Source organism: Nycticebus coucang, chromosome 21 (assembly GCF_027406575.1).
Source record: "Nycticebus coucang isolate mNycCou1 chromosome 21, mNycCou1.pri, whole genome shotgun sequence".
Lineage (NCBI taxonomy): Eukaryota > Metazoa > Chordata > Mammalia > Primates > Lorisidae > Nycticebus > Nycticebus coucang.
The window spans coordinates 55,063,559-55,076,169 of record NC_069800.1 but is presented as its reverse complement, the minus strand read 5'-3'; the positions used below and the strand labels follow the sequence as shown (position 1 = coordinate 55,076,169).

Genomic DNA, 12,611 nt, shown 5'->3' with positions numbered 1-12,611 from the left:
GCTAGGATTACGGGTGTGAGCTGAAGCATCCGACAGCTACTGATTTCTTGTGGACTAGGCCCAGAAACCACAGCATTGCTTCTGTCATATTCTGTGGGTCAAGCAGGCACAGAGCCCAGATGCAAAGAAAAACTATACAGAACCCCATTTTTTCTTTCTTTTTTTTTATTTTATAGAGACAGAGTCTTACTTTGCCATCCTCGGTGGAGTGCCATGGCGTCACACAGCTCACAGCAACCTCCCACTCCTGGGCTTAGGCGATTCTCCTGCCTCAGCCTCCCGAGTAGCTGGGACTACAGGCACCCGCCACAACACCCGGCTATTTTTTCATGCAGTTTGTCCGGGGTCAGGTTTGAACCCGCCACCCTCGGTATATGGGGCCGGCGCCCTACTCACTGAGCCACAGGTGCCACCCCATTTTTTCTTTTTAAATCAAGGTAAAAATTGTATAACAGATTCACTATTTTAATCATTTTAAGTCAGTGACATTTAGTACATTTACAAGTGAGAACCTCACTTCTGGGTAAGAGGAGTCTCAAAGAATTTGAGGCCATGTTTTATAACTACCACGATAGGAGAAGGATTTTAATGTTTAGTGACTAAATGGGAATATAATTCTTAGGAAATCGGTGACTCCATGCCGTTGAGGGGTCAAAGCATTAGTGAATCTCTCTAGTAAGGAAGAGTCTTATCACTTATCTACTCACCGAAGAAGAAACCCAGTGAAAACATTGAGATTTTCATGATTCTGTTTAATCACAGCAGAAAATGCCCCTTGAACATGCGTATCCTTGCACAGCACTTGACCTTTCCTCAGGAGGCAGTTTCACAAAGAAGATCGTGCACGTAACAGTGGGAGTGAAGTGTGTGATGAGATAGGTGGCCGTGAGTGGACTCCAGGCAGGGTGCTTTGCTGAGGCCCATTGTAACTGGCTGCCACCCAGGGTGACCCAGCTCTGGAGGGCGCTGCTGTGGCTTCATGGCTGGCCACACTAGAGCGATTCATCTTTCTTTTGTTATGCTGAGTTTCCATTTTCTGGTGTAATCACTTATTCAAACAGATGATCTGTGTCCAGGGTTCACTGAGAACCAAATGAAAGAGATGGGTTGTAACTTAAAAGAGGAAAATGTACTGAAGTTAAAAAAAAAAAAAAATTCAGTGGTGAGATTTGTTAAAACACCACAAAAGTAGTGTATCCTGCGTTATTTTATTCTTGCCTTGGGTCTAATGTGATTGGAGTCAGGTATTCCTGAGTTCCTTCAGCCAGAAGTTGGTCATGTGGATTGTCTGCGTCTCAATCACTTGAGAAGTTTTTGTAGAAAATCCTTAGGCCCAACCTGTGTGATTCTAATGCAGGTCCAGGGTAAGACCAGGAATCTGGCTCTTGCTTTTGCTGTTATTGCTGACGTTAATGTGCTTTTGGAGTGATTCTAAAACTTGGTCAGAGTTTTAGGGACCACCTGTCTGACTACTCTCCGCGCTTCCCAGGCAGTTTTTCCCCAGGGAGTCTTCCGTGGCATTAGTGGCTGTGTTGCTATAAAGGAAAAGTGCCGTTGGGTGTCTTTAGTGCTCTCGCCCACTAGAGTCACATTGGTTGGTATGATCCTAGGGCAGGGACTGTAGACGGTGCTTTCCTGAGCCGAGTTTTCATCAGCTCATCTGAAGTCTGTAAGAAGCTTTGCTGAGAGTCGTTTAAATTTACTTGTGCCCCTTGACTTTCCTCCTCTTTGCTCCATTTCTAGCTCTATAGAGTTCGAAGTAGAGATAGTATCTTTTGAAAATGGCTCAAAGATTAGCCTTAACCAGTGATTCAGTAAATGTAGACTCATTAACTAGGATAAAGCTTCTCCAAAGAGGAAGCTCTGACCCATGGAATCTGTCTACTGTAGATAGCAAACATGAAGTGTATACCACAAAGAGTGTGTTTAAGTAGGACTAAAACTAAAATTGGAGACCTTAACTCTTGTAATACTCTGAGTGTCCATTGTACCCAGTTTTCTTTCTTTCTTTCTTGTTATTAAGAAATGAAGTCTTGGCTTGGTGCCTGTAGCTCAGTGGCTAGGGCACCGGCCACATATACTGGGGTCAGGGGGTTCGAACCTGGCCTGGGCCTGCCAAACAACAATAACAACTACAACAAAAAAAATAGCTGGGCGTTGTGGTGGGCGCCTGTAGTCCCAGTTACTTGGGAGGCTGAGGCAAGAGAATCACTTAAGCCCAAGAGTTTGAGGTTGCTGTGAGCTGTGACCATGGTATTCCACCCAGGGCAACATGGTGAGATTCTCTCAAAACAAAAAAGGTGATGTGATGCCCATAGCTCAGTGGGTAGGGCGCTGGCCATGTACACTCAAGGCTGGCGAGTTCGAACCTAGCCAAAAAATATAGCCGGGCATTGTGGTGGGCGCCTGTAGTCCCAGCTACTTGGGAGGCTAAAGCAAGAGAATTGCTTAGGCCCAAGAGTTTGAGGTTGCTGTGAGCTATGACGCCACAACACTCTACCGAGGGCGACATAGTGAGACTTTGTCTCAAAAAAAAAAAAAAAAAAAAGAGATGCAGTCTTATTAGTTTGCCCTTGCTGGAGTACAGTGGCTATTCACAGGCAGTCATAGCACCCTATAGCCTCTGGCTCCTGGGTTCAGGCATTTCTCCTGTCCCAGCCTCCAGAGTAGCTGGGACTACAGGTATACCCACACCTGGCACAAGTTTTCATGTTTGAGCTTCCTTTTCAAACCTTGTAAAGGAGGATATTGCATGAGTTTTATTCTTTTTTAGAAGTCTTACAAAGAACTAAGAGAAAACATACTTATTTTTTTCCTTGTAGCTTTGCCAACCAGTTTATACTCCTCCCTCCCGCCCAGGTTAATGTGAGAGTACAAATGACCAGGTCACGGTATTTGGATTTGTTAGGTAGAGCCACTCTTCGTGTGCTGCGGCCCAAAGGTGTGTCATCCACTCCGGGATCGCGCCCATTCAGGGGAGCACCCCTGCTTATTTTTTAAACCAGAATAAAACTCATTCTTTCTTACATTATCTCAGGGGCCCTTTGGACCTTTTTATATAGATATTTATATTATAGGATCCTAGGGATCTTAATTTTTCTGTGTTTTAGAACATTTTGCTATTTGTTATCCTTCATAGTATTTCAGTATTGTTCATCATCTGTTCTCAAATACATTAAACAAGACTAAAATGATAAGAAGGTGGAAGAATGATGAAATTCTTCTCTGGCTGGACATATAATAGTAAACTAATTGTCAGTATTGCATTTTCCTTTAACATTCTCACGGCCTTTCCCAGTGTATTGCATTTTCTTTCAAGAGGTTACAAAAGAATACTGGAGATATACCATCTTTTGAAGCCAGTGCACTCTAGTTAATGTGACAGAGCACTACTGTGTCTCAAAAAACAAACAAAAAAAGAAAAGAAAAGGAAAAAGAGGCCAGATGTGGTGGCTCACACCTGTAATCCTAGCACCCTGGGAGGCCGAGGCAAGTGGATCCCTTGAGCTCAGGAGTTCAAGACCAGCCTGAGCAAGAGCGAGACCCCTGTCTCTACTGAAAATAGAAAAACTAGCCGGGTGTTATGATGGGTTCCTGTCGTCCGAGCTCCTCAAGACACTAAGGCAAGGGGATTGCCTGAGCCCAAGAGTTTGAGGTTCTGTGAGCTAAGATGCCACAACATTCTACCCAGGGCAACAGAGTGAGACTCTGTCTCAAAAAAAAGGTAAAAAGTGTCTATTGCAGCCAGATGATAAATGCCGATGACTATATTTTTTGGCATACTGAGGGTTCAAGCTTGGTTCAAAGTGTTTTTTTCTTTTCTTAATGTTGCCTAGATTTTACTGCTGTACTAATCGCTGTGGAGTTTATTGTTAACAGTAATTCCTACTTTGAGAAAGTAAGACTAAGGACCCACTAAACTTTCCTGGTCTTAATAGGAATGGCATTTGTGGATTAGTTTTGAGTCATTTGCTACCTCCCCATTTGCAACATTTTGTCCAATCCAGATAATATAAAATTGTTTATGTAAAAGAGCAAATACAATCTCACTTTCAAATGTGTCTCTTTGTCTCTGTTGATACTCCTTTGGAAGCAGTGGCTTAGAGCCATCAGTCTCGTCTCTGGTTGCTAGTAAAACCACCCAGAGACTTATAAAAAAATTATAAATAAAACACATACCCAGGCTATACCCTCGGCAATTTGAGCTCACTTGTTTGGAGTGGGCCTGGCGTCTGTCCTTGTGAGGTCGGCACTAGGGCCGTTGTGCTTTCTCTAACTATTGGCTTAGAGAAAAACTTAGCAGTTAGGCTCATTATTTTCTGTCAGTTTTAGTCTTTATTTATTTATTTTTTTTTTTTGTAGAGACAGAGTCTCACTTTATGGCCCTCGGTAGAGTGCTGTGGCCTCACACAGCTCACAGCAACCTCCAACTCCCTGTGGGCCTAAGTGATTCTCTTGCCTCAGCCTCCTGAGTAGCTGGGACTACAGGCGCCCGCCACAACGCCCGGCTATTTGGTTGCAGTTTGGCCGGGGCTGGGTTTGAACCCACCACCCTCGGTATATGCGGCCGGCGCCTTACCGACTGAGCCACAGGCGCCACCCTATTTTCTGTCAGTTTTACATGGAACTCTGATACACGTATACAAAACAGAAAAGGAACATTTCATTAGTATAAACTTACAAGTTTGAATTTATAATATTAAAGTTAATCCATGAGAATGATTTATATGCGTTTTCAGAACACAAAATTATATGTTTTTGTTTGTTTAAAAACTAACATATTGGGTGGCACCTGTGGCTCAGTGGGTAGGGTGCTGGCCCCATATACCGAGGGTGGCGGATGTGAGCCTGGCCCTGGCCAAACTGCAACAAGAAATAGCTGGGCGTTGTGGCGGGTGTCTACAGTCTCAGCTACTTGGGAGGCTGAGGCAAGAGAATCACCTAAACCCAGGAGTTGGGGGTTCCTGTGAGCTGTGACACTACAGCACTCTAATGAGGGCAATAAAGTGAGACTCCGCCTCTAAAAACAAAACAAACAAAAAAAAAACCTAACATACTTGGGAAAGATATAGTCCCATTTAGGATAGTGATTAACTGCCATGGGAAGGATAATGAGAAGGGCTTCATTGTTTTTCTCACAACAGAAAAAACCCATCTGATGTCTGTAGTTCTTTTTTTTTTTTTTTTTTCCTAGAGACAGAGTCTCACTTTATGGCCCTTGGTAGAGTGCCGAGGCCTCACACAGCTCACAGCAACCTCCAACTCCTGGGCTTAAGTGATTCTCTTGCCTCAGCCTCCCGAGCAGCTGGGACTACAGGCGCCCACCACAACGCCCGGCTATTTTTTGGTTGCAGTTTTGGCCGGGGCCGGGCTTGAACCCATCACCCTCGGCATATGGGGCCGGCGCCTTACCGACTGAGCCACAGGCGCCGCCCATCTTTTTTTTTTTTTTTTTTTTTTTTTTTTCTTTTAATTGAGACAGAGTCTCACTTCCTCCCCCTCTATAGAGTGCAGTAGTATCATAGCTCACTGCAACCTCAAACACTTGGGCTCAAGCGATTCTCTTGCCTAAGACTCCCTAGTAACTGGGACTAGGTGCCTGTCACAGTGTCCGGCTATTTTTTTTTAGCAGTCCGAGGCCAGGTTCAAACCCACCAGCCCCTGTGTACGTGGCAGGCGCTTTAAGCGGGCGCCCCTGATGTTAGTAGTTCTTAATGTTGACATTTGTTGAGTATAGGACAATTGCCTGTTACATTATTATCTGTACTTTATGTTTGAAATAGGACATAAATAAAGATAAAAGTATTTATTAATTGCTTGGGCTGATACCATTTGGAAATAGGGGTATATGTATGATAATTGTGGTTTTATATCAACCTCAGCACCCAGTTTATTTCCAAATTTTGATGTGTTTGTACTTAAAGAGGACATTTACATTGACAAAGTTACTTAGCTCAAGAGTGGACCATTTTATATGTTGTGTGTAGTGGCTCATGCCTGTGTTCCAACACAATGAGAAGTTGAGACAAAGGGATCACTTGAGGCTAAGAGTTTGATATCAGCCTGGGCAACATAGTGAGACTCTATCTCTAAAAACAAAAACTTTAAAATATAGCTACATGTGGCAGGCATGTGGGGGGCGTGCCTATGGCTCTAGCTACTTGAGAGGCTGAGGCAAGAGGATTGCTTGAGTCCAGGGGTCCAAGGTTACGTTGAGCTATGATTAGGCCACTGTTTTAACGTTGGGGTACAGAGTGAGACCCTGTCTCTTAAGAAAAAAAAGGTATATACATACACACACAGAGAGACACACACATATTAAAGAAAAAGTGTGGACTTTTTTTGCAGTTTTTGGCTGGGGCTGGGTTTGAACTCACCATCTCCAGCGTATGGGGCCGGCGCCCTACTCCTTTGAGCCACAGGCGCCGCCCAGTGTGGACCATTTTTAAAAACAGCTCATCTATTGGGGCTGCACCTGTGGTCAAGTGGGTAGGGCGCCGGCCCCATATGCTGGAGGTGGCAGGTTCAAACCCAGCCCGGGCCAAGAAAAAAAAAAAAAGTGTTAAAAACAGCTCATCTATTAAAAAACATTTCTAGACTGGTTATAGTGGCTTAGGTCCGTAATTCCAGCACTTTGGAAGGCTGAGGCTGGAGGATCCTTTGAGACCAGCTTGAGACTATAGTGTGTTATAATTACTCCACTGCACTGTAGCTTGAGCAGAGGAAGATCCTATTTCTAAAAAAAGAAAAGTTACTCTTCAAATAAACTGCTGTCAGAAAACTTTATTCTGAGGCTGGTGTGGTGGCTCTACCCTATAATCCCAGCACTCTTAAGAGGCTGAGTTAGTTAAGATTGCTTGAACTCAGGAGTTTGAGACCAGCCTGAGCAAGCTTGAGACCCCATCTCTAAAATAAAGCTAAGTGTTGTGGTGGGCGCCTGTAGTTGCAGCTACTTGGAAGGCTGAGGCAAAAGGATCACTTGAGCCTAAGAGTTTGAGGTTGCTGTGAGCTGTGACACCAGTCACTCAATCCCAGGGCAACTGAGTGAGACTGTTTAAAAAAAAAAAAAATTAAATAAAAGTTTTATTCCTTTGGGTACAAAAATGAGTGAACCTGTTAGCAGACTTGGTTCAAGCGATTGACACAAGTGAATGCTCTGATGACTTCTAGTGTGTTAATATTTGGTATGAAACACATACAGGTATTTTTTTAATTGTTGCTTTTTTTTTCCTTGAGACAGAGTCTCACTTTGTCACCCTTGCTAGAGTGCCATGATGTCATAGCTCTCAGCAACCTCAAACTCTTGGGCTCAACAGATCCTTGTGCTTCAGCCTCCTGAGTAGCTGGGACTACAAGCTCCTGCCACAACGTCCCACTAGTTTTTCTTTTTTAATTATTTATTTATTTATTTATTTTTTTTTTTTTGGCCAGGGCTGGGTTTGAACCCGCTACCTCTGGCATATGGGACCAGCGCCCTACTCCTTGAGCCACAGGCGCCGCCTAGTTTTTCTATTTTTAGTAGAGATGGGATCTCACTTTTGCTTAGGCTGGTCTCGAACTCCTGAGCTCAGGTGATTCACCCACATCAGTCTCCCAGAGTGCTAGGATTATAGGCATGAGCCACCGTGCCCCGCATGTCTTTACTCTTTTGATAGTGTCCTTTGATGCACAAAAGTTTTAAATTTTGATGAAGTAAGATTAATCTGTTTTGTTATTGTTGTTGGCTATGCCTTTGGTGTCTTATCTAAGAAATTATTGCCACATACATACTCATGAGGCTTTTACCATATGTTTTCTTCTAAGAGTTTTATTGTTTTAGTGCTCACATTTAAGTCTTTGATCTATTTTCAGTAAATTTTTCAATATGGTGTGAAGTAAAGGTCCTCCTTCATTATTATGCATGTGGCTGTCTGGTTTTCCTAGCACCATTGTAAAACAAACTTCTAAAAATACAGTTTTTGGCTGGGCGCAATGGCTCACACCTATAATCGTGAGCAAGAGTGAGACCCCATCTCTACTAAAAATAGAAAAACTAGCTGGGCCTCGTGGCAGGAGCCAATAGTCCCAGCTACTTGTGAGGCTGAGGGAAGGGGATTGCTCAAGCTCAGGAGTTTGAGGCTTGATGCCACAGCACTCTACGCAGAGTGACAGAGTGAGAGACTCTGTCTCAAGAGAAAAAATGAAAATTTTTTGTTTGTTTAAAACCTACTTAAATAGTAAGTTTGAAACCAAATCTGTAGAACCCCAGCTTATGAAACACCTTGCTCAAAGATTTCTGGTTTATGGGTTTATTAATAAGAATGTAGGTCCTGGGTGATACCTGTGGCTCAGTGAGTAGAGCACTGGCCCCATATACCGAGGGTGGCAGGTTTGAATTTGGCCCCAGCCAAACTGCAACAAAAAATAGCCAGGCATTGTTGCGGGCACCTGTAGTCCCAGCTACTCGAGAGGCTGAGGCAAGAGAATCACCGAATCACCTAAGCCCAAGAGCTGGAGGTTGCTGTGAGCTGTGACACTATGGCACTCTACTGAGGGTGACAAAGTGAGACTCTGTCTCAAAAAAAAGAATGTAGGCCCTTTTTCTGCTTATGATTTAGACAACAACAGTACAAGTGTGTTTAGGTTAATAAAACACCAAAAATGCTATTCAATTAGTTTTGACTAGGCTGAGAATAAAGTGAAACCAGATTGGAAAGGAGAGAAGAAATTACAAATAGCAAATGGAACAAAATGTATTTCTCCAGGATTATACCCTTGACTATATTAATGGTTTTTTTGAACCTTGAGTTTTTATTTTATTTTATGATTTCATGTCATTGCATTTTCAGCTTATAATATTGGACCATTGTAAGTGGGATATACCTGATCAATATGAGGAAATGTACAACAGATAAAACCTTGGATAGTCTTGTACCTTGCCTGTTTAGCAATTTCAGCCATGAGTTAGATAGTTCTGATCTTGGAAAGAGGATTTTACAAATTCTTTGACAAAAGAAAAGCAATAATGTGAAGAAAAACACAGGTTTCTTGCTCTATCTTGGGGACTTTGCTGTTCCTGAGCTTATCTAGTGTCTCGTATCACCATTACAATGTAATATAAAGTTTATATTATCAGCTCACAGAGAAAAGATCCCTGTTCCTCTTTAACCCCAGCCCTTGTTGGAAGACTGTAAATGAACCTTGTTACATAGATACAATCTCTGTCTTTGTTGAGAAGACTTTATTAGTTTGCTCTTTGAATTTTTGTAAGCAGCAGTAAGTATAAGATTCATGGCAGTTTTGTAATTTCTGTTTTATCACATCTTTAAAAATTACTGTTGTTATTTTTAATAGACAGGGTCTCACCCTGTTGCCTAGGCTAGAGTCGTGATCACAGCTCACAGCACCCTCTAACTCCTGGGCTCAAGTGATCCTCCTGCTTTAGCCTCCTGAGTAGCTGGGTCTGCAGGCTTGCTCCCCATCCCTTGGTTGCATCCTTTTAAAAAAATGGTTTCCAGGGTGGCGCCTGTGGCTCAGTCGGTTGGGCGCCGGCCCCATATACCGAGGGTGGTGGGTTCAAACCCGGCCCCGGCCAAATTGCAACCAAAAAATAGCCGGGCGTTGTGGCGGGCGCCTGTAGTCCCAGCTACTCGGGAGGCTGAGGCAAGAGAATCGCTTAAGCCCAGGAGTTGGAGGTTGCTGTGAGCTGTGTGAGGCCATGGCACTCTACCCAGGGCCATAAAGTGAGACTCTGTCTCTACAAAAAAAAAAAAAAAAATGGTTTCCAGGGACTTGATGTCCAAATAAGAAACCTGTATACCTCAGTTGGAGAGTCTTCCATCTGACTTTGCGGTGTCCCACACAGATGTGTCTGTATTTTGATTCTTTTGAAAGGTGGCTTCACAACCCTTCAGGAGTATTTTGGAAAGTGACTATTTCTGAGCAGCAGTAGCATCTTGCTGCCCTGCAGTTAGGCTGATTCATACCCAGAGGTTTATTATGTGTGGATTATTTATAGTGGACTTATGAGGTATGATCTGACTCAAGTTTGACCAGGATACTTGTTTCTTTTTAACTTTAAATTCAGTGACATCTGGTATGCATGTGGCTTTGGTTAAATCCATAAAGCCAAGGGTTAGAACTTTTAAGGTTTATCATCACAGCTTCCAAGATATTGATGGTTTTGCTGAGAAACTGCCAAACAGTTATTTTTCTTTTAGGTGAATGGAAGAGACTCAGAAGAAGAAAATCTCAATAAATCTGAAATAAGTCAAGTGTTTGAGATTGCACTTAAACGGAACTTGCCTGTGAATTTTGAGGTAAGCTTATTTTTTTCCCATTTATTTTTTATTCGTATTTGTGGGGTACAGGTGCCATTTTATTATATTGATCTATTGCACTATGGTGAAGTCAGGGTCTTTAGTAATGGGCATGGTGCCCACCAAGCGACCTTTTATCATTCCCTCTCATCTCCCCACCCCTCTTGTTAAACTCTCTGCTTCCATATGTATACCTTATTTAGCACCCACTTATAAGTGAGAACATGGCGGTTGTCTTTCTGTGTCTGAATTGTTTCATTTAAGAGAATAGTCTCCAGTTCCATCCATGTTGCTGCACAAGACGTGATTTCATTCTTTTTACAGTTGAATAATATTCCTCTGTGTCTATGTACCACATTTTTTTTATCCATTCTTCCATTGATGGAACACTTAGATTGATTCCATGTCTCTGCTATTGTGAATGTATTGTAAAATCATTCAATTCAATAAAATTTATTGTATTATAAAATCCTGTTAGCATTCATCATAGGAATGATTTTTTTCTTTTTTTTTCTTTTTCTTTTTTTTAGACAGATCTCAAGCTGTCACCTTGGGTAGAGTGCTGTGGTGTCACAGCTCACAGCAACCTCAAACTCTTGGGCTTAAGCAATTCTCTTGCTTCCCAAGTAGCTGGGACCACAGGCACCTGCCATAATGCCCGGCTTTTTTTTTTTTTTTTTTTTTAATTGCAGTTCGGCCGGGCCTGGGTTTGAACCCTCCACCCTCGGTATATGGGGCTGGTGCCCTACTCACTGAGCCGCAGGTGCCGCCCGGAATGATTTTTTTCTAGATAACATTGGAATGCTACTCATATCATGTGAACCTCCAGATTTAAAACTCAGACTTTATATTTAGCAAGATAGTATTTATTCTCCTTTTCTAGATGTCCTTAACTTAAGGAGATCATGGATCTCTAGGCAGTCATGGATAGCCCCAGTTGGGCTATGAGTCTCCTGAAGTGGTCTGAAGAATATTATGTCAGTGTTCACGTGTGATTTCTTCTGGTGGAGGGAGGGAGGCTCCATCACTTTCATCTGTCTCAAAAGCATCTTTACCTGCAGTCTCCTTAAATGGTCCCTAAAAATCTTGTCAAAATAATTTGGAATAGAATAGAGGTTTTGTCATTGTCTAGCATCTGCCCTCCCCACCTCCTGTTTTCCTATTCTAGAACTTCATTTGTTATTGGAGAACTTAGTTGTTTGTTCAAAATGGAAAATCAGGTAGTTTTGCTATGGTGCCCAGGCTGGTCTCAAACTCCTGGGCTCAAGTGATCCTCCCCCTTTAGCCTCCCAAAGTGCTGGGATTCCAGGCATGAGCTTCTGTGCCCATCCTGTGTATTACTTTTCTTAAAAAAGCCTGTATGTCTTTTTTTTCCTTAAAGCCTTATTGTCTGGTAGAATACTTTAATTTTGAGGCATTTTTTTTTTTTTACAGTTTTAGGTGACCCTCACATTTCATGCCTGGTTGTCATAAAATAATATACCTTCTCATTCTATGTGCTAGCACCCCAAACCATCCATAGGCATTCCTTCATCTTTTAGCGAGGATTTCTGATCTTTAACCTGGTACTACTTCTCTGCCTGCCATGGGTCATAGGTGGGGAGGAGAGTTACACATGGGGCACAGGGCCGGCCTGTGTGCAAGGGTTTTCTTTATTTTCCTTCATTCTCCCAATACCCTTCTCTACCCCTTTGCCCCCTGGTAGGCAAGGCCAGGTTTATATAGATCCCCACCTGGAGGATAGCGGTGCCAGGTGGATCTGAGACTGTTTTCTTCTCACCTGGCCCTACATTTCTCCTCGCCTTTCTCTCTTTGGGAGAGGAGGGGGCATGGGAGAGGAGATGACACAGGGGACATACAGAATGACAGCAAGGGCTGGTTGTTGGGTGGGAAGTGTATGGGAGCTGCATCCCAAGAAGTCATGAGATCTTCCTTGACACTCTCACTTCAGGAAAGGGAAGAAACATATTTTTCCTCTCCTGCTGAAGGATTGGTGTGGTGTGAGCATAAATTTTTGAAGATTGAAGGAAGGAGTGCTGAGATTGTGAGATGGGAATTGCCTGGCATCCCTGGTCATCTCAGGGTTCCAGGGGTAACTGCCCAGACCAGAACCCTATGAAACTTGTCTATTCACACTAATTGCTGTCCTGAGAGTCACAGAGCTTTCTGGAACCTTAGTGAGAGATTGCCATGTTATGTTTTTGCTCTGTGGGGATTTGGGGACCAGATTGCTTCCTTCCCACCTTCACTTTTGTTAGGGCTTCAGTTTTGGTGTTCACAGCTGGTTCGGCATATGTAACATATTAATAGGGA

The 12,611-nt window shown here is 43.0% G+C and overlaps 1 protein-coding gene across 4 annotated transcripts in view; it reads left to right on the top strand.

Moving 5' to 3' along the window:
• STAU1 (staufen double-stranded RNA binding protein 1) overlaps positions 1-12,611 on the top strand; it is a 69,622-nt gene that overhangs the window by 43,152 nt on the left and 13,859 nt on the right. For all 4 annotated transcript variants that reach the window (XM_053574527.1, XM_053574528.1, XM_053574530.1 and 1 more), the window contains one exon: positions 10,200-10,298. In XM_053574527.1, the coding sequence (XP_053430502.1) occupies positions 10,200-10,298 (99 nt within the window). The remainder of the gene's footprint in view (positions 1-10,199; positions 10,299-12,611) is intronic.